The 22,210-nt window shown below is 34.3% G+C and overlaps 1 protein-coding gene across 2 annotated transcripts; it reads left to right on the top strand.

The window, feature by feature from the left end:
• The first annotated feature begins 1,299 nt into the window (after nt 1–1,299).
• LOC132731120 (caspase-1-like) lies at nt 1,300–21,144 on the top strand. 2 transcript variants are annotated; one of them, XM_060717247.1, is made up of 6 exons: nt 1,300–1,456; nt 4,334–4,637; nt 7,202–7,455; nt 8,159–8,351; nt 11,319–11,429; nt 12,657–21,144. In XM_060717247.1, exons 2-6 carry the CDS (start codon nt 4,388–4,390, stop codon nt 12,980–12,982), a joined length of 1,134 nt encoding a protein of 377 aa, XP_060573230.1. In that variant the 5' UTR covers nt 1,300–1,456; nt 4,334–4,387; the 3' UTR covers nt 12,983–21,144. The 2 variants fall into 2 exon arrangements, with proteins under 2 accessions (XP_060573230.1, XP_060573229.1); XM_060717246.1 differs by having other exon boundaries at nt 11,316–11,429.
• Nucleotides 21,145–22,210: the final 1,066 nt, after the last annotated feature.

The raw sequence follows: 22,210 nt of genomic DNA, 5'->3' as shown, positions 1-22,210 counted from the left end.
TAAATGGGTAGATGCATTGCTAGAATATCAAACGAAAAACGAAAATGGCTTGATAACAACTGTGTATGCATAACACAGTGCGCATGCGTATCCTCCGCGAGGCTCGTGTTTTTGATTTGCAGTTAAAAATCGTAATAAGACGGACGAACATATTGGTAGTCACGAAGAAATTGGATGTCAAAGTATTGTGCATATCGTGACAACAGAAACGAAAATATTTCGTTTACATTAATTACATTAATTGAGCATTAATTCGAGAGTTTGAACCGAGGTCAGTTTAAAAATCACTTCAGTTAAAGGTTCAAAAACATCTGAGCAATCATTAAAGCTTTTATTAGTTTAAACATATTTATTTCAATATTTTACATATATTACATTTTATATGTATATAATATTGTTGCATAAAATTGAAAGGGATTAGAACGAAAGAAAACTTATATATAGTTCCTCTCCCGAAAGCTTTAAGCGATGTTCGATATTCAGCCAGAGTAGCTAGTGAATTTTTTTCCATGATATTTTAGAAAAATTAAAGGTATTGATTTATAGGTTAAGGTTTCTAGTCACATTACAAATGTGAGATTACTTGTATGCTGGGCAAATACTTTTAAGTTCTAATATTTCAGATGTTCCAGTATTTTCCTTTTTATTTTCCGGGATGTTTATACTGGTTATCTCCGAGCTGGTAAAAATGTGAAAACAAATCTATTAACTTAACAAAAACAAAAATAATCTAATTGTTCTTGAATTGAAATAGACTACAGAGAATATTGAAAAATTCTCAGGTAAATTTAATAAAGAATGGGTTCAAACCTCACTAGGACCATTTTTTTCTCTTTTTTTTTCTTTAAACTTTTTTTAATTAAGATTATAGATGTATTATAAGATCAGAATATACATGTGCTGGGATTGACAAATATAGATCTACACTATATTTAGATTTAATCGCTTTTGGGTCTTCACACGGTGTTTAAACTTGTACGTGTCTTAATTACTAGGCCTAGCTCATTCATGTAGTATGGTATAGAGCTAAATCTGAATAGAATAACTTAATTATTTCAAATCAAGGGTCATGTTAAATGATATGTAAATCACAAATCTGTGATTATGGCAATTCATATTTTTATGTTGTTAATGTAGAAAATCAAGTATTTTATTGATTAAAAATTTTATAAGACCATCAACATGATAAACTAACCTTTACATGCGATATTCGTTCGGCCTTTTCCGCCGGCAAGAATACTGACAGTCAACGAATCATTAAGACCGACCATTTCTTGAGTTATGCCCCTTTATTTGATAATCGCCATTTGTAAACAAGTAAAAATCGAAAGCGGAAGTGGCTATTGACATAGGAATTGAAAGTGAAAGTGTGGAAAAGGGTTGTTCACTTGGTGACGATTCCTGAATATTGAACACGTGGACTATATCTACTGCTGAAAAAAAGAAACGTTTTCAGGTAAGCTGTCTATACCTGCTTTATAGAACCTGAGTCTGAGATGGAAATTCTATCACAGACCGTGCCCTCGCCTACGTGTATCTATATATATTATATACTGCTGTATAATGAGCAAGGTTGCTCAGTCTTTGTTAATTCTCATTTACTTTCATCATTTTAACATAACCTGGGACATAAGATAAGTCTTATATCCCAGACATAACTTAGAATAATGTAAACCACCTCAAGATGACGTATATTTCGTCCAAGACCCATGTCCCCCAGCAACACTGTCCAAGATCAAGGTAGTAATTAATTAAGTTTGTTAATTAATTAGCACTTCATTTCACAATAACAATATTAAGCAATTAGTTACTTTTATGCTCTATTTTTTTCATATGACCAGGGAAGTTGGTTAAAAATCATTCATTTTTTTGTTTTAAACGTGTCATTCAGTATTTCATGCACCGCTTCTGTATGTCACTCTGTTCACTCAACAATTATTAATTAATCCAAAATGTTGCGATTGTTCTGTTGTCGGAATACCTTTGCCTATTATCATTAAGTTACATTGAAAATGGTAGCACCCAACTAGAAATGACACTAAAAATTTGATTGATAGGTACTGGCATGCGAGCTGTTCCTATACAAAAATCGTAGTAACTTAATAATTATTAATTATTTTTTATTAAGCTCACTAACCAAAAAATTGAATGTTACACATCAATATTTGGCTCGTCACTCAAATCATGGAAATTCTATTATGATCTAAATATAGAATAACCATTAGTTATGAGGCCTCATATGGGGTACTGAAATTATCAATTATTTTGTATGAAGAGAAGTAGTTCCCGTACATAAAATATAACCCATTATAATTATAAAATGTTGTTTTATCAGACCTATTTTTCATTTATAATTGTTGAACATACCATTTTCCCAGAGGTAAAAAAGATGTAATTCAGGAAATAGAGTGTAGACTAAACGCTGGTACCTATTACCCGATGCCATTACCCCAACGCATTCACATGCAATTGCTAGTCCAAATATTAAGACGTAACCGCGGATTTGAAGCTATTTTTTTCATGGGTCAAATCCGCTTTTTCCGATAAACGTTAAACTGTAAAAAAACAAAATGCAATGACTCTTTCAATGAAGGACTAATGCAATGGCGTGCTTGTATGCATGATATTTTACACATTAAAGTCATAAAATTATTAGTCCACTACCGGTTTACTGGAGGGGACTTTAGGTTTACCCTCCGTCCGTCTGTCTGTCCGTCCGTCCACAAAACTGGATCCCGCGATAACTTGAAAAGTACTGAAAATATTTTTATGAAACTTGATATATGGATAGATGGCAGTATGGAGATTATGCACGTCTTTTTATTTTCTTCCTATGTAGAAAATTCTGGTTGCTATGGCAACAAATAGGCTGAAAATATGGCAAATTTTACACATAAACTGGATCCAAAGATAAGGCAAAAAGTACTGAAAATATTTTTATGAAACTTGAAATATGGGTAGATGGCAGTCTGGAGATAATACGCGTCTTTTTCTTTTCTTCCTATGTTGAAAATTCTGGTTGCTATGGCAACAAATAGACTGAAAATATGGCAAATTTTACACATAAACTGGATCCAGTGTTAACGCAAAAAGTAATAGAAATATTTTTATGAAACTTGTAATATGGGTAGATGGCAGTCTGGAGATTATGCGCGTCTTTTTCTTTTCTTCCTATTTTGAAAATTCTGGTTGCTATGGCAACACATAGACTGAAAATATGGCAATTTTTTCACATAAACTGAATCCAGTGATAACTCAAAAAGTACTGGAAATATTTTTATGAAACTTGACATATGGGAAGATGGCAGTCTGGAGATTATACATGTCTTATCTTTTCTTCCTATTTTGAAAAAATATTGGTTGCCTTGGCAACAAATAGGCTTAAAACATGGCAAATATAACAATATTTGTGATTACATGTAAGTCAAAAAGAGCCGAAAATTTTTATGAAATTGCATCTTTAATTCAAGAGTTATCTCCTCTTTAAGAATTTTGCTTTTAAAAATGTTATATTTTGTTAACAGGGATGTTTCAAATATTAACTTTAGAGTGTCCTTCAGTCCGTCTGTCTGTCTGTTCATAAAAACTGTTTCTTGTGATCACTTTTAAAGAACTTTTCCAACAAATTTACTTAAAATAGAGAAAAATTGAAACATTAGTGAATGGTCAATGGCCCTTCAGAATGTTGATGGGTTTCTAACCGGTAGGGGACTTATGGATTGCTTGCAATACTATGATAATTGCTTGTTTAATATAGTAATGTAGGTCAAAATTCTGATAATTAAACAAGTTTTCATCCCATTGCCTACTTATCTGTACACAGGTGGTATTAGAGGAAAACCCTTGAACACACCTCAAATGTAAGTATTTTTGCGCATGCGTGCAAGGACAGAATCCCCCAAAGTAAACAAGGTCACGTTTTGACAACACACAGGTGAAAGTGATTTAAATTGAAACTTTTTATACATACTGCCAAACTAACACTTAGATTTTGTCTCGTTTATGATTTGATATTAATTTTTAAAGAATGCAAGTAAAAATCAAAAGTTTAAACGAAAAATATGGGTACTGCTTCTGTACAGGAACTGCTCGCCTGCCAGTAAAGAATTCTATATATTCTTTGTTTTTTTATTTGATTTCATTCTAAATATACAGATGTTGTGTAGTTTATAGTGGGACAAGCCAAAGTCATTGAACGCTGACTTCCCCATATTAAAAAAGAAAGGAAAGTGGGCCTATTTGTTAAAAAATGTTTATGTGAGTGGTCCTTTTTATCCATTCAGTAAGGTCTTAAGTTATTTCTTATAATATCAGTTTGTATTCTTTTTTCCAGGTTGTTTTTTTTCATCATCAGGAATCTTAAAAATAACAGAAACTTGCTTCAAATATGTCGATGGACATGATGGAAGTGGATGATTCGATTCCAGATGATCTGGAAGAGTATTATATGGGAAATGAACATAGAGGACATGTCTTAATCATTGCAAATGAAAAATTTGACAGTCCTCAGATTGAAAATCGTTATGCAGCGAAGCAAGATGTCAGAAAGATGAAAGCTTTATTTGAAGCCCTGGATTTTAAAGTAACATATTTTATGGACTTGAAAGCTCATGAGATGAAACAAGAAATTGAAAATGGTATTAGAATTTTTTACTCTTTATGATTTTTTGGTGTGGGCCAAAAGGCCTAATAAAGCCTAAGACCTTTATTAATGCCTTAAAATTTGTATACTTTCTTGAAATAGTGTTTTTTATTTAACTTCAGATTGATGGATATACACTTGTGTAAAATAAGTATAGGCTCGGGGATTATATCATTTTTTACAGCCATTGTTCATGACATTGTGGGTGAAGTCACATTTTTTCTTTCCACGTTGGTTTTTTATGCCCCCACAGAGTGGGAGCATATAGCGTTGCACTTGTCCGTCAGAGTGTCCGTCCGTCCGTACGTCCCGAAATCTTGTGAACGCAACTCCTCTTAAACCGGATGGCAGATTTTGCTTAAACTTCCAGGGATGAACAACCTTAATGTGTAGATGGTAGTAAAGGAAAGAATTTTTGCTGCGACCAAATTTAACAGAATTATGGCCCTTTGTTGATTTTTTCACTATATACTATGTAGAAATCTTGTGAACGCAACTCATCTTAAACCGGATGGCAGATTTTGCTTAAACTTCCAGGGATGAACAACCTTAATGTGTAGATGGTAGTAAAGGAAGGAATTTTTGCTGCGACCAAATTTAACAGAATTATGGCCCTTTGTTGATTTTTTCACTATATACTATGTAGAAATTTTGTGAACGCAACTCCTCTTAAACCGGATGGCAGATTTCGCTTAAACTTCCAGGGATGAACAACCTTCATGTGTAGATGGTAGTAAAGGAAGGAATTTTTGCTGTGACCAAATTTAACAGAATTATGGCCCTTTGTTGATTTTTTCACTATATACTATGTAGAAATTTTGTGAACGCAACTCATCTTAAACCGGATGGCAGATTTTGCTTAAACTTCCAGGGATGAACAACCTTAATGTGTAGATGGTAGTAAAGGTAGGAATTTTTGCTGCGACCAAATTTAACAGAATTATGACCCTTTGTTGATTTTTTCACTATATACTATGTAGAAATTTTGTGAATGCAACTCCTCTTAAACCGGATGGCAGATTTTTGCTTAACTTCCAGGGATGAATAACCTTAATGTGTAGATGGTAGTAAAGGAAGGAATTTTTGCTGCGACCAAATTTAACAGAATTATGGCCCTTTGTTGATTTTTATTTTTCAATTTGTGGCACATGTAGTCCAAAAAATATTTGACCTAAAGTCATAAGATTGACAGAACAGTGGCGTGTGGGGGCATCCGTGTCCTATGGACACATTTCTAGTTTTTGTTATGTTTTTGTAAAAAGAGTCTAGTATTTGTTTAGATGTATGTTACTGTTGATTGCTGTGAATCCTTCTTGGGCATTAAATTTTGTGGTTTTGTCACAAAGGACATTTCCATGGGTTTTTGAATATAATTATATGGAATGTTTATATTTGCCAAAGTATGATATGAATAGTGTTAGAAAAATGTACCGTTATGCAAAATTATCATACAGACTTAACGAAATTTTGTTGGATTTTAATTTTGTGCAGTAAGTGCCCCATGGATAATGATTTTACAGTATGTATATAGCCAATAACCTGGAATGAAATAATTGCCAAGAATGGCAATAAAAATTGCAAAGGGAAAAAAATGCATCCAAGAAGCCATGAATGAGTATGTTATCATTTAATAGTATAGTATTCATTATTGAATATAAAGTTAGCATTTAACACTGACTACAAAAGTGCCTCACACCACTGTGGGTTTGAATCCTGACAAGGACTTTAGATTCTTTCAAGTAAGGAAGCTATTCAGCTAGCTTACGGAAGTTGATTGTTCTACTAAGTGCCCACTCATGCCTGAAATAATGCAGAGAAGGGCACCTGAGGTCATCCTCCACCAGTGAAGCTGGAAAATCACCATAGGACTCACCAAATGTGGATAAATATATTTAGTTGAAGCAAATGTGGATGATAAATCTTTAGTTAGACAAATGTGGATGAATATAACTGAAGTTAGGCAAATGTGAATGAATATATCTTAAGTTAGGCAAATGTCGATAAATATAGACAGCAGACCAATACTATGTATAATTAATTTAGGGAAGAAGTAGGGCTTAACATATTCATATTACTATTATTATTATGATTATATATATTATAAGATTATTTTGCGTAGTTATAATATCGAAAATTGTGGCTGATTTTGATAAAATGTCACATGTTTGATTCATTAGCAATACATTTACAAGTAAAAGTAATACAAATAATTTCATATCCATGTGTTATGAGTCTAATTTTGCTGATTGTCACTAATTTTTGCGTGATTATCGCTAAAAAATATGTTTGTATCCAAGTCTAAGAGGGGTTCCACATACGAGCAAAATCCCAGGGCCCTAACTCTTGATCTGCCCATGATAAATATAAATAATTTTACAGAATAATGGATGGAAGAAAGATACTTGACTTGTATCTCACAATATTTTATGTTTATTTTGTTACTTGTATCCATTTCGGCCTGATAATAAGGTGTCGTATATTTTTCCTTCGGCTCACAGCCTTGCGAAATAAACTTTCTTCATCCACGGCACCAACCTATTATTCTCTATATGTTTTCAGTTAGCAAGTCACCTGATAATAGGACAGCAGACTGCTTCGTCCTAGTTATAAGCTCTCATGGGCACGAAGAACAGGTAACAAACAGAGTAAACGGGGAAGAAGTTTGGCGTCAAGCTATAAAAGGCGTTGATGACGCTATAAAAGGCGTTGATGATAAGAGACATATTTTTGTCGACAACATCCTAGAAATGTTTGACGATAAAATTAATAAAGCCTGTACTCTGAAGGGGAAACCAAAGTTATTTTTCCTGCAGGTGATTATTTTAATAAATTAATTGGAATATATTTTGAAGTTACTTGTTGCTCCTGATATCACTTATCGTCAGTCATAAACAATAGTCTCCACCCTAGGGGTTGTTATCTATTTTGACAGCATTATTTGGCAATATAACAACTTGAAATCAAAATCATTAGGTGCATTATTAGGTGTGTTATCCTTTAATTCCTATTAATTTTTAAAGCTTCAGTGAAAATCACTCTGACAGTGCTTTCAGTGCTTTGATTACACACTGTTTAGCTAAAGAAATAAAAACACAGGCATTTAAAGGCCCATTATGCCCAATTTATTTCTCGAAAGTGTTTTATTTTTGGTGGCCTGTTATAACTTCCAAAAAGTTACTCAATGGGCAATTATCTGAACCAACTTTTGCTTCTGTTGCTTTTTAGCAATCAGTATACATGTAGTTATATTGCGATTTAGTATTTTGTATAGAAGTCAAAATACTACTTTGTTTACATGTTGCTGGTTTTATGACAAATTATTTCACATTAGCGCTAGTTTCTTCAGGGGATAAGCACGTAACATGCTCCAATACCATTGTTTAAATAAAAATTTATCTATGTCCTTTCCAAGAAAAAAATATTTATTCGTATCTGAGGTATAATGTGCCTTTAAACTGGCTAAAATATGTACATTTATTACAAATGATTTTGTATTATTTTTCAATATCATTACAGGCATGCAGGTCAGGCCATTTGAAAGACAGAGATGGGATTTTAGGAGAGTATGATACAGGTACAAATATAAAAGTGTCAGTCACCAATCTTTCCAACGTACAACCGACTACTGATGAATTTCGTGATGACAAAAAATTTATTAACGCAGTTGATAGATTAGCAGGCTCAAATCAGAGCGATTTGCCTCCGGATTGTAAGTTATTTTATGTTTATATTTTTAGTTTATTATTCATATTCTTTTCGACTTGAATAAAACAAGTTCTTTCAACTTAAAAGGTTTCATAATTTTTATCTCACCTGTCACAAAGTGACAGGGTGATCTTTTGTGATAGCTTTTCGTCCGGCGTCCGTCCGTCGTCCGTCCGTCGTCCGTCCGTAAACTTTTGCTTTAAATGACATCTCCTCATAAACCACTGAGCCAATTTCATCCAAACTTCACAGGAATGTTCCTTTGGTAGTCACCTTTAAAAATTGTTCAAAGAATTTAATTCCATGCAGAACTCTGGTTGCCATGGCAACCGAAAGAAAAATCTTTAAATATCTTCTTTTAAACAACCCTAGGGCTAGAGCTTAGATATTTGGCATGAAACATCTTCTAGTGAGTGTCTACCAACTTTGTTCAAATAAAAGCCCTGGGGTTAAAATTGGCCCCGCCCCAGGGGGTCATAGATTTTCCCTATATGTATATAGTAAAAACTTAAAAAATCTTCTTTTAAAGAACCCAAAGAGCTAGAGCTAAGATATTTAGCATGAAACTTCTTCTAGTGAGTGTCTACCAACTTTGTTCAAATAAAAGCCCTGGGGTCAAAATTGGCCCCGCCCAGGGGGTCATAGATTTTCCCTATATGCATATAGTAAAAACTTAAAAAATCTTCTTTTAAAGAATCGTAAGAGCTAGAGCTAAGATATTTGGCATGAAACATCTTCTAGTGAATGTCTACCAAGTTTGTTCAAATAAAAGCCCTGGGGTCAAAATTGGCCCCGCCCCAGGGGGTCATTGATTTTCCCTATATGCATATAGTAAAAACTTAAAAAATCTTCTTTTAAAGAACCCAAAGAGCTAGAGCTAAGATATTTGGCATGAAACATCTTCTAGTGAGTGTCTACCAAGTTTGTTCAAATTAAAGCCCTGGGGTCAAAATTGGCCCCGCCTCGGGGGGTCATTGATTTTCCCTATATGCATATAGTAAAAACTTAAAAAAATCTTCTTTTAAAGAACCATAAGAGCTAGAGCTTAGATATTTGGCATGAAACGTCTTCTAGTGAATGTCTACCAAGTTTGTTCAAATAAAAGCCCTGGGGTCAAAATTGACCCCGCCCCAGGGGGTCATAGATTTTCCCTATATGCATTTAGTAAAAACTTAAAAAATCTTCTTTTAAAGAACCCAAAGAGCTAGAGCTAAGATATTTAGCATGAAGCATTTTCTAATGAGTGTCTACCAAGTTTGTTCAAATAAAAGCCCTGGGGTCAAAATTGGCCTCGCCCCAAAAACTTTAAAAATCTTCTTTTAAAGAACTCAAAGAGCTAGATCTAAGATATTTAGCATGAAACATGTTCTAATGGGTGTCTACCAAGTATGTTCAAATAAAAGCCCTGGGGTCAAAACTGGCCCCGCCCGGGGGGGTCATTGATTTTCCTTATATGTGTATAGCAAAAACTTAAAAATCTTCTTTGAAAAAACCCAAATAGCTAGAGTTTAGATATTAAACATGAAACATCTTTAAGTAAATATCTAAAGCCTGGGGCGGGGCCAATTTTGACCCCAGGGCTTTTTATTTGAACAAACTTGGTAGACACTCATTAGAAGATGTTTCATGCTAAATATCTTAGCTCTAGCTCTTTGGGTTCTTTAAAAAAGTTTCTACTATATATATGCATATAGGGAAAATCAATGTGGGACGGGCCAATTTTGACCCCAGGGCTTTTATTTGAACAAACTTGGTAGACATTCACTAGAAGATGTTTCATGCCAAATATCTAAGCTCTAGCTCTTACGGTTCTTTAAAAGAAGATTTTTTAAGTTTTAACTATAATTTTGCATATAGGGAAAATCAATGACCCCCTGGGGCGGGGCCAATTTTGACCCCAGGGCTTTTATTTGAACAAACTTGGTAGACACTCACTAGAAGATATTTCATGTCACAAATATCTTAGCTCTAGCTCTTTGGGTTCTTTAAAAGAAGATTTTTTAAGTTTTTTACTATATGCATATATGGGAAAATCTTATGACCCCATGGGGCAGGGGCCAATTTTGACCCTCAGGGCTTTTATTGAACAAACCTTGGTTAGACACTCACTAGAAGATGTTTCAATGCTAAATATCTTAGCCTCTAGCTCTTGGGTTCTTTAAAGAAAGATTTTTTAAGTTTTTACTATGATGCATATAGGGAAAATCAATGAACCCCCTGGGGCAGGACCAATTTTTGACCGCCAGGGCTTTTATTTTTGAACAAACTTGGTAGACATTCACTCAAATGGAAGATGTTTCATGCCAAATTATCTAAGCTCTAGCTTTTACAGTTCTTTAAAACAGAAGATTTTTAAGTTTTTTTACTATATGCATATAGGGAAAATCCAATGACCCCCCCGGGGGCCAGGGGCCAATTTTGACCCAAAGGGCCTTTTATTTGAACAAACTTGGTAGACACTCACTAGAAGATGTTTTCACTGCCAATTTTTTAGTTTGGGGCCTTCTGGGTCAAAAAAAAATGTTTAAGGGGGAAATTTAAAAAAAATCATATAGGGAATTTCAGCGGGGCGGGGCCCCAAAAATTTGCCCTAGGGGCTTTTTATTGAACAAAAATTGGAAAAATCAAAGAAAATTTTCACAAATACCAATTTTTAGCCTCCTTTAGGGAAATTTTTTAAAAAAGTTGAAAGGGATTTATTCTTTCGTTTTGCCAAATAGGGAACCGATTTTTCCTTACTTTAAATGGAAGCCCCTGAACCAATTTTGATAGAGCCCAAATAAAAAAGACCCAAAAACAAAAATTGGTTTTTTGCGGAAATAAATAGAAAATTCCTTGGGTCATTAAATTTTTTTAAAAAAAAGGCGCCAGAGCGGACCGCCCAAATCTTGTTTGGCCAACCTAAAACTCACCTTCATTTTGAATTTTTGGCGTAAAAAAACTAATGTACAATGTTGCTTTTTTGCAGCAGACATCCAGGCCCTTCATGGTTTTGCTCAACTGACACTCCAGGAACCAAAGGATCATGTTACTCCAATCCCATGCCCTGAAGATTGCCTTGTTATGTATCCAGCCATGCCTGGTATGTATTCTGTTGCGTAAAGTAAATATCTTGTTCTGTTAAGTGGGTATCAAATTCTGTAATGTTACATGTAGAATTAATTTTGTTCTGTTAAAGCTACAATCTCACTGACATCCCGGCAGAGCCCCGGTAGATGTCGGCGCCATCCCGGAATGACCGGGAAAGCACCGGCATGAACCGTAGCTCACCTGGGCTCTGCCTTGATGATCCGGGTTAGTGTGACCGCAACAATAATTTCACCCTGGATCATCTCGGTAACTTACGTGGATGGTCCTTTGCTCTGCTGGGAGTAAGTGAGACTGCAGCTTAAGTAAGAATAAAATTCTGCAATGTTTTCTGTTGGGTAATGTACAAATCCTGAAGATTACAGGATGTAGAATTAAAGGCACATTATGCCTCTGAAATTCATATTTTTGTTATTGTTTAGAAATTTGAAATAAATGTTTAATAATGTTTTAATAATTACTAGAGCATATCAGATGTATTATAACTGAAGACAGCTAGTAGTGCTGGATGTGAAGTAACATGTCATGAAGGTAGCAAAATGTATCAAAGAATTTAAAGCAAAAGCTAGTCATCTATATGACAAACAAGTATCTTACTGCTACTGTATCAAGATACAAATAATAAAAAGTTTTTGAGAAATAAAAAATGATAGCATTTCTGGGGCTATGTGACCTTTGTAGAAAGGGCAAGAAGGAAAATAATACACAATAACAGAGATTTTCCTTTTTATATAACAGACTCCTATAAAAGGCCTCTTCCCAATTGAAATTTATTTTAAAATCACACAGTTTTCCCAAAAATCTGAACTTAAATCTGCTCTTTTAAACTTGCCAAATTTGCAATTTTAGCAAATTGAATAGATTTTTCCCAAAATCAAGAGGCTTAAATCATTGAATAACACAAATTCTGTTGTATTTTTCATGATCATTTTTTACAAACACTGTTATAAAGTATATAAGCCACTTCATTGGAAGCACCTTGTTCTGCTGTTAGCTTAAACTTTTGAAAATGTGAAAATTGACAAAAATATCTTTTTTATGTGAATAAATAAGAATGAATCATGTATGTATTATATTCAAAAAATCACCTTGTGCTAGGAATGATGTTGCATTCACACAATAAAATTGTTTTCGAAGATTGGTTTGCAGAGCATCTTATTAATTTACATAAATTTGGAAAGTTAAATCAACACAAATATAATTATTGTTTCGCATATTTCAGGAAAATTGTCTTTTAGATTTGAAGGAATAGGGTCATACATGATCAGCTATATGTTCCTGGAAAAGTTTCGAAACTTACTGCTACAAGAAAAGTGTGACATCTTACAGTATTTGACATTCGTCAGTCATGCTATGGCAAAAACAGAAATTGAATTTGATCCTACAGTCGGGCTAGATGCAGACAAACAAAAGATGCTTCGAGATAATATGCCCTTTAAGATAACAGCTTGTCTCGACCACAGACTAACAAAAATTTTGAAATTTCACCCAAAGCCAAACGCTGTGTGGCAAAAACTGAAAGAAGAAGGAGCATCATTTAAATTTTAGTGTTTCAAAATTAAAATACCGGCACCGATTATTACTACGGAGAGGGCTATAGTGGAACCTCTTTGACCTGTCAGCCAAACCCATCATTCAGACCGACAATTAATCAGCCTCTACGATATATGTTTCTATAAATCCTACACTCCTTGACAGATTTTCTTCAAACTTTACTCAAATGTTCACTTCCAATAGTAGATGTGCAGTGCACACATCACTGCTGTGCCAGCTCAAATGTTGACCTCAGCAAGATAATTTGAAGAACCTATTCCACTGCTTTGCTGGCACAGGGTCAAGGTCACACATGAAGGTCAAATGTCAGACAGTGTCATGTCCAATCTATATTTCCAATATCTCTTGAAGGATTTTCTACAAACTTGACTCATTTGTTCAGGTTAACAACGTGATGTGCAGATTCCATGTCACTGCTGTGTCAGTTCAGGGTCACACTTGAAGGTCAAAATGTCAAACAAACTTGGGTCTGCTCCTTGATCCACTTATCTCTTGAAAGGGTTTTGTAAACTTTGGCTCAAATGTTCTGCATAACAAGGCAATATGCAGAAGTTATACCACTTCTGTACCAACTCAAGGCCAAAGTCAGACCAAAAGATAAATATCAGACAATTTTTCGTCCTCTCAATATATCCTATACCTTTTGAATGTTTTTCTTTAAACTGTGCCAGCTAAAGGTCAAGGTCACATTGGAAGATATCATTCAGGCATTTTTCCACCCTTTGAAACATTTGCTTCCAGTACTATGGCTTGTTTAACAAGGTCAAGTGCCGAACCCTTGCCATGCTTGTGTTAGATCAAGGTTGATTATTAGTTGTTTCCACCTTAATGTTTTAACTTGGCTCAAATGTTCATATCAACAAGATGATGTACAGAGCCAATGCTGTGGCCTTGCAAGGTCAAGGTCACTCTTTAAGGTAAAATGTTTCAATGATATTTTTGTGTCGGCAGAAATTATTGTGTGTTCACACTATGAATTCAATATTCTTTGAAAGACTTTAATGTGTCAGCACAAATTATTTTGTGTTAACACAATAAATTCTATACACTTTGAAAGACTTTCTAATGTTTACCTTAAGAAAATGATGAATAAACTTACATAAAGATACATGTATGTGTAAATGAAATGGTAGGGCTCTAATGGTCACTTCTGTGACAGCTATAATTTTGTACTGATTTAGAACAATGTTTTTTGTTTTGAGAAGCATTGCAATATTTGAATTATTAATTCAGGTGCCAAACTGCCTTCAATCAATTAAGCATTGCAATATTTCATTTGTTTTTTAGCTTACCTGTCACAAAGTGACAGGGTGAGCTTTTGTGATCGCTTTTCGTTCGGTGTCCGTCTGTCCGTAAACTTTTGCTTCAAATGACATCTCCTCATAAACCACTAAGCCAATTTCATCCAAACTTCACAGGAATGTTCCTTTGGTGGTCACTTTTAAAAATTGTTCAAAGAATTTAATTCCATGCAGAACTCTGGTTGCCATGGCAACCGAAAGAAAAAACTTTAAATATCTTCTTTTAAAAAGCCCAAAGAGCTAGAGATTAGATATTTGGCATGAAACATCTTCTAGTAAGTGTCTACCAAGTGTGTTCAAATAAAAGCCCTGGGGTCAAAATTGGCCCTGCCCCAGGGGGTCATTGATTTTCCCTAAATACATATAATAAAAACTTAAAAATTATTCTTTTAAAGAAACCATGGAGCTAGAGCTAAGATATTTAGCATGAAACATCTTCTAGTAAGTGTCTACCATGTTTGTTCAAATAAAAGCCCTGGGGTCAAAATTGGCCCCGCCCCAGGGGGTCATTGATTTTCCCTATATGCATATAGTAAAAACTTAAAAAATCTTCTTTTAAAGAACCCATAGAGCTATAGCTAAGATATCTAGCATGAAACATCTTCTAATAAGTGTCTACCAAGTTTGTTCAAATAAAAGCCCTTGGGTCAAAATTGGCCCCGCCCCAGGGGGTCATTTATTTTCTCTATATGCATATAGTGAAAACTTAAAAAATCTTCTTTTAAAGAACCCAAAGAGCTAGGGCTAAGATATTTAGCATGAAACATGTTCTAATGGGTGTCTAAAAGGTTTGTTCAAATAAAAGCCCTGGGGTCAAAATTGGCCCTGCCCCGGGGGTCATTGATTTTTCCTATATGCATAATAGTAAAAACTTAAAAAAATTTCTTTTAAAGAACCCATAGAGCTAGAGCTAAGATATTTAGCATGAAACATCTTCTAATAAGTGTCTACCAAGTTTGTTCAAATAAAAGCCCTGGGGTCACAATTGGCCCCGCCCCAGGGGGTCATTGATTTTCCCTATATGCATATAGTAAATACTTAAAAAATCTTCTTTTAAAGAACCCATAGAGCTAGAGCTAAGATATTTAGCATGAAACATCTTCTAATAAGTGTCTACCAAGTTTGTTCAAATAAAAGCCCTGGGGTCAAAATTGGCCCCGCCCCAGGGGGTCATTGATTTTTCCTATATGCATATAGTAAAAACTTTAAAAATCTTCTTTTAAAGAACCCAAAGAGCTAGAGCTAAGATATTTAGCATTAAACATGTGCTAATGGGTGTCTACAAAGTTTGTTCAAGTAAAAGCCCTGGGGTCAAAATTGGCCTGGCCCCAGGGGGTCATTTATTTTCCTTATATGTGTATAGCAAAAACTTAAAAAATCTTCTTTGAAAAAACCCAAATAGCTAGGGTTTAGATATTAAGCATGAAACATCTTCTAGTGAGTGTCTACAAAGTTTGTTCAAGTAAAAGCCCTGAGGTCAAAATTGGCCCTGCCCTGTGGGTCATTGATTTTCCTTATATGTGTATGGCAAAAACTTAAAAATCTTCTTTGAAAAACCCAAATAGCTAGAGTTTAGATATTAAGCATGAAACATCTTCTAGTAAGTGTCTACAAAGTTTGTTCAAATAATAGCCTTGGGGCTTAAACTGGCCCCGCCCCAGAGGTGTCATTGTTTTTAACTATATATGTGTATAGTAAAAACTGAAAAAATCTTCTTTTAAAAATCCCAATGAGCTAGAGGTTAGATTGCAGAAAACATCTTTTTGTGGGTGTCTACCAAGTTTGATCAAATAAAAGCCCTTGGGTTAAAATTGGCCCTGCCAAAGGGGGGTTGGGGAGGTCATTGTTTTTCATTATATGTTTGTAGTAAAAACTTAACATCATGAAACATCTTCTAATGAGTGTCTTCCAAGTTTGTTCAAATAAAAGCCCTGGGGTTTAAACTAGCCCCGCTCCGGGGGCCTAAATACAGGTGAGCGACCTCAGGGCCATCATGGCCCTCTTGTATAAATTTAGGTGCCAAACTGCCATCAATCAATAAGCATTGCAATATTTGAATTATTTACAAAATTCAGGTGCCACACTGCCTTCATTGATTAAGCATTGCAGTATTTGAATTATTTACAAATTCAGGTGCCAAACTGCCTTTAATCAATTAAGCATTGCAATATTTGAATTATTTACAAATTCAGGTGCCACACTGCCATCAATCAATTAAGCATTGCAATATTTGAATAATTTATAAATTCAGGTGTCAAACTGCCTTCAATCATGTGAATCATGTTTTTTTATTTTTATTGTTATTGTTAAGTTTCAAAAGTAATCATGTCTGCATCCATGTATATATATGTATTACATCATTATTTTACAAAAAATGTTTCGAAATATTTGGTTTATACAGAATTTATTTTAGTTTGATTGTATAGGAAGCTATAAGCTTATAGACACATTTTCAAATACTTTCCTGGAACCAACCAGTACTGAGCAATGAGTGTAAAGTTTTTTGCTCAAGGAAACAACGTCTTGCTCCTGACAGGGTTTGAACCCATGCGGCTAGCGATCATTAGCTAGACCGACACGTTAACCACTCTGCCATGCTGCCACTGTTTCAAAAAATATTTAATCAAGCATCAGCCTTCAATAATTGGGAGACAAGAAGAAAAATTAATTTACCATCTTTTTAAATAAAACAGGCTTTCGTCTTTAGCAGGGTGCTGGGGTTCCAATTGAAACAGAATTTCGTCTTTAGCAGGGTGCTGGGGTTCCAAATGAAACAGGATTTCGTCTTTAGCACGGTGCTGGGGTTCCAAATGAAACAGGATTTTGTCTTTAGCAGGGTGGGGTTCCAAATGAAACAGGATTTCGTCTTTAGCACGGTGCTGGGGTTCCAAATGAAACAGGATTTCGTCTTTAGCACGGTGCTGGGGTTCCAAATGAAACAGGATTTCGTCTTTAGCAGGGTGCTGGGGTTCCAAATGAAACAGGATTTCATCTTTAGCAGGTTGCTAGGGTTCTAAATAAAACAGGATAATGTCTTTAGCAGGGTGCTGGGGTTCCAAATGAAACAGGATTTTTTCTTTGGCAGGTTGCTTAACAAGGTTTTCATTCTTTAGCAGAGCACTTGGGCTCCTAATGAAATGGGTTCTTCATTCTTTGACAAGGTGCTTGGTTTACATTTAAAACAAGGTTTTTCCTTCTTAAAGCAGCACGCCTCCAGATTCATGCTTATTTTCATGAAAATTTTGAAAATGTATTTGAATGTACTGTATCATATTGTGAAATAACCAAAAGGAAGCAATTTACACATTATCAATGGCACTTACAACCCATGTAAATTACAAAAAAGTGGTCAAAATATGCATAAATAGCCCTTACTGCGTTTGTTAAGCAGTAGAAATATACTTGTAAATACCGAAAAATCAGTCATTAACCGCATATAACATGTAAAATATTACTTGAATCTTGAATCATTTTACCTTTCCTAAAATTTTTGTACATATTTCTCACGTTTGATTTTATTGAAATATTTTGACTCATCTGGAGGCAAGCAGCTTTAAAATAAATAGCTTGGTGCTTGGTTAGGAAATGAAACAGGATTTTTCCTAGTTTGGCAGTAGCCTGGCCAAAATGGCAAAATTGAAAATGTTGCAGACTTAGTTTGATTTAGCTAATTATAGATGGTACTGGTAAATTCAGAATTCCGTCTATGTCTCTGAAGCAGTATTTAACATTTATACATGACAATGGTGGAAGTTGTTAGAATTAAGAAACATCCCCAAATGTTTTCATGATATTTTCAAACTTTTTTTGAGTCACATTTAAATGTATCATGTTCACTGGTCATTTTATTTAGATTTTAATTTTATTAAAGACTTTGTTTTACCATGGATTTATACAAACACTTCACAGATTATGTATTTCCATTGATTTATGCAAACACTAACAACGAATGTGTGTTACCATTGATTTATGCAAACATTAAGTCCAACAAACTATGTATTACCATTGTTTTTTGCTAGTACAATCATAAATTTGTATTACCATTGATTTATGCAAACATCTACAAACTATGTATTACCACTGAATTATGCAAACATTAAAAGACTTTGTATTACCATTGATTTATGCAAACACTTTATAGATTATGTACTATAACCATTGATTTATGCAAACACTTAACAGATTATGTACTATAACCATTGATTTATGCAAACACTGAACAGATTATGTACTATAACCATTGATTTATGCAAACACTGAACAGATTATGTACTATAACTATTGATTTATGCAAACACTGAACAGATTATGTACTATAACCATTGATTTATGCAAACACTGAACAGATTATGTACTATAACCATTGATTTATGCAAACACTGAACAGATTATGTACTATAACTATTGATTTATGCAAACACTGAACAGATTATGTACTATAACCATTGATTTATGCAAACACTTAACAGATTATGTATAACCATTGATTTATGCAAACACTTAACAGATTATGTACTATAACCATTGATTTATGCAAACACTGAACAGATTATGTATTACCTTTGATTTATGCAAACATTACTGAATTATTTATCATTGTCCATCATTGTATTGTATTTTATTGAGATGCTGTTATTATATTTTGTGTTGGGTCAAGAGCTCATTGGCCTGAACCAGTATGTTGTTGTCCATACATGGTCAATTCTTCTTTTTTTTCATCTTATATGAGCGGCGTCACGACAAAACCAACATAATGGGTTTGCGACCAGCATGGATCCAGAACAGCCTGCGCATCCGCATCCGCGCAGTCTGATCAGGATCCATGCTGTTCGCTTACAAACCCTATAACAAGTAAAGAAACTGATAGCAAACAGCATGGATCCTGATCAGACTGCTCAGGCTGGTCTGGATCCATGCTGGTCGCAAACGCATTATGTTGGTTTTCTCATGACACGGCTTAAATACAGGTTGTTTTTATATATCTTTGCATGAATGTATTTTGAGGCACAGTGTTGGTTGTGTGGAAGATTCAGGTCCTTGTGGCCAAGGTCAAGGTCACATGCAGATGTCAAAGGTCAGATATGAAAATGAGGGTAATAAAGATTGGTGTTGCTTTCATTTTGTAACAGCCAAGATAACCAATATCATCATTCCAGTTTTGGCGCTATATGTCCTAAATTGTGTTGGTGCGTTGTAAAACCAAACAAACAAAGCTAAGGGTATTTATTTATGCCCTCTTATTTGAAATGTTAAGTTCTCCACAAAACTATACTATATTTAAACATTAAGCACAAACTGTTTCAGTCCTTTATATATGGAAAGATCCATTTATTAAAATAATAATTAATTTGACGCTAGGCCACCTAATTTCTGGGACAGTCCCGGACGTTTTGGCATGTATGGTATGTGATGGCAGTTCCGGGTGACGAGGGATAACAACATGTCTTCATCTGTATAACATTTGTTGACCATCACAGATCACCCATCAAGGACCTGCAACCTTACACCTCATTTAAATTTGTAAATAAAAGAAAACCTTTTATATTTCTTAAGGAAATATTTATATTTGAATTTTTTTTTTATTTCTAGGGCAACTTTTATATTTCTAAGGAAATTTTTTGATTTCTAGAGCAACTTTTATATTTCTAAGGAAACTTTTACATTTTTCAGGAAATTTTTATATTTCTAAGGAAACTCATACAGTCTAACTTGCCCATGCGACCACGTGTATTAAGCGACTTTTGTCTTATGCGGCCACTTTGAATTCCCCCCGATCATTTTCTCTCTATATCTTTAGTGTATTTAGCGACTTTTGCTCAACGCGACCGACCGCTAATTAGTCAGCTAATTGAAATCAATTTTTTCATTAAACGACCACTTTACCTGTTTTTAGTGAACGCCGCCTCGTAATGTCACAAGTGTCAACAATCAAAACACAATTTAAAAATGTGTGAAAAACTCTATTTGCCAAACCGTTTTAGTGTATGCAAATGAAGGTAGGTATACGCGTGACGTGTATTATCCAATAATATCGATAAAACAATGCAACTCTCCGCCCCTACTCAGATGGTGTATGCGCTCAGCTGTTGATATTTAAAGACTGCATAGAATTGACCTTGAACTTGATCAGCAATAAAATTAATTGTTACAATCAGATGTAGTTTGTTTATTTCAAATGAAAAATGTACACCAGAAAGCGCTTCACATATTAGGGTTTTCATGTTTGAGACAAGGAAATACAACGGAGAAGTTCAAAAATTCGGGAAAAAATGTCAAACATGTACGTAATAGATCAAAACTGTTTTCTCAATAAATATCAGACAGTTATTTTATACAGTAGCATCCATTTAGATTATCGGAGCGTTCTAATTATTAAACATTTGTATTAATGAAGTTGAAAAACATTCCGCAAAATAAAGATGTCATGTATAAATTTTGATTTTTTATCATGCTTTGTCTTAAGAAACCGTTTAATTAAGTGACCGTTTTGGGTGTTTCCCGTGCGCGGTCGCTTAATGCAAGTATGACTTTACATGTATTTCTATGGACTCTTTTATATTTCTAGGGAACCTGTCATATTTTTTGGTAATCTTCCATATTTCTATGGAATCTTTTATATTTCCAGGGAATCTTTTACATTTCTAGGGAAACTGTCATATTTCTATGAAAATTTTATGATTTCTAGGGAAACTTAAATATTTCTAAGGAAACTTACATATTTCTTGTAAAAAGTTATCATAGACATTTTTCTTTGTAGTCATTTTCATTTATGCTTCAAATTACAGATATATTTAGCATTTCTTTCATTTTCTTTGTGCATGCAAACAGGTAAATAAAGTTTATAATCATCTGTCATGATAGAGTTGTTTGTTCTGTTTGACACGTGTATTCAGTTGTCCGTCTGCCCGCTCATTATCAACCCGGTGACAATAAGATCCATTCAAAAATCAATGTGACCCCTTGAGATTTAGGCATCCGAATTTGGGAAAAAAAACATTTTTAACACTGTGTAGTAAATTAAAAATCAGGACTATTGAGCTTTTGCAAATAATCAATAATTTGTACGGGTTACCATAGTGGTTAAAGTTACATTAAATAAATATGTAAAAATATTTTGCCGTCGGCCTAAAAACCAAGCATTATACAGTTTCATAAACCTTTTTAACAGTTATGTTGTAAATCTCATCAAATATTGTTCATAAATTAGGATTTTAAACAGAAAACCCCACGGTAACACTAAGTTCGTATACGAATTTTAACATGCAAATGAAGACTATAATCAGCTCGTGTATATGCGCTACGTCACGGTGTTATAGTTACTATCCGGAACACAGCAAATATAAGATTTTCTTGTGCAAACACACTTATACCGTTTAAGCTTCACGGTGCACTTTGCCTGGGGTTCAGAAAAACGTAATCATGTCATAAAAAATGAATTTTTTGAAAGTATTCGTTACAATGCGGACATATATCGTAAAGTTAGAACTGCTTAGAATAGTCATGTTTGTTGATTTAATACTGATGTACGGATGAACTACAGGCGGAAAGGCGGAGGTTCTCATGCAAACAGAAATTGTACATCGGATTTCGCCAAAATTAGGTTGCACACTGTTATGCTTTTCAAATTCATTTTGGTTGTCTGGACACCAAAATATGATCTGGAGTCGATATGAAACCCAATTTATTAATGAAATATCGAGATTTCTTTTTTATGAAATTTATTTAATGTAACTTTAAGGTCATTGACTTCAAACCACTAGCCCCTCATTGTTGTTGGTAAGAAATGTTGCGAGGATTCTTTCATGTTAGTAAGCTTTCCAGCTAGCTTACATCAGTGGTTATACACGAGTGCCTGTTCATACCTGAAATAATACACGGAAGGACAGATGAGGTCTTTGTCCACCCATACAGCTAAAAAGTC

The sequence above is a fragment of the Ruditapes philippinarum genome, unplaced genomic scaffold (genome assembly GCF_026571515.1).
Source record: "Ruditapes philippinarum isolate M1 unplaced genomic scaffold, ASM2657151v2 ctg6050_1_1_1_1, whole genome shotgun sequence".
Taxonomy (NCBI): domain Eukaryota; kingdom Metazoa; phylum Mollusca; class Bivalvia; order Venerida; family Veneridae; genus Ruditapes; species Ruditapes philippinarum.
Note: the sequence above shows the minus strand (reverse complement) of the source record. Positions and strands in the feature narration are given on the sequence as shown.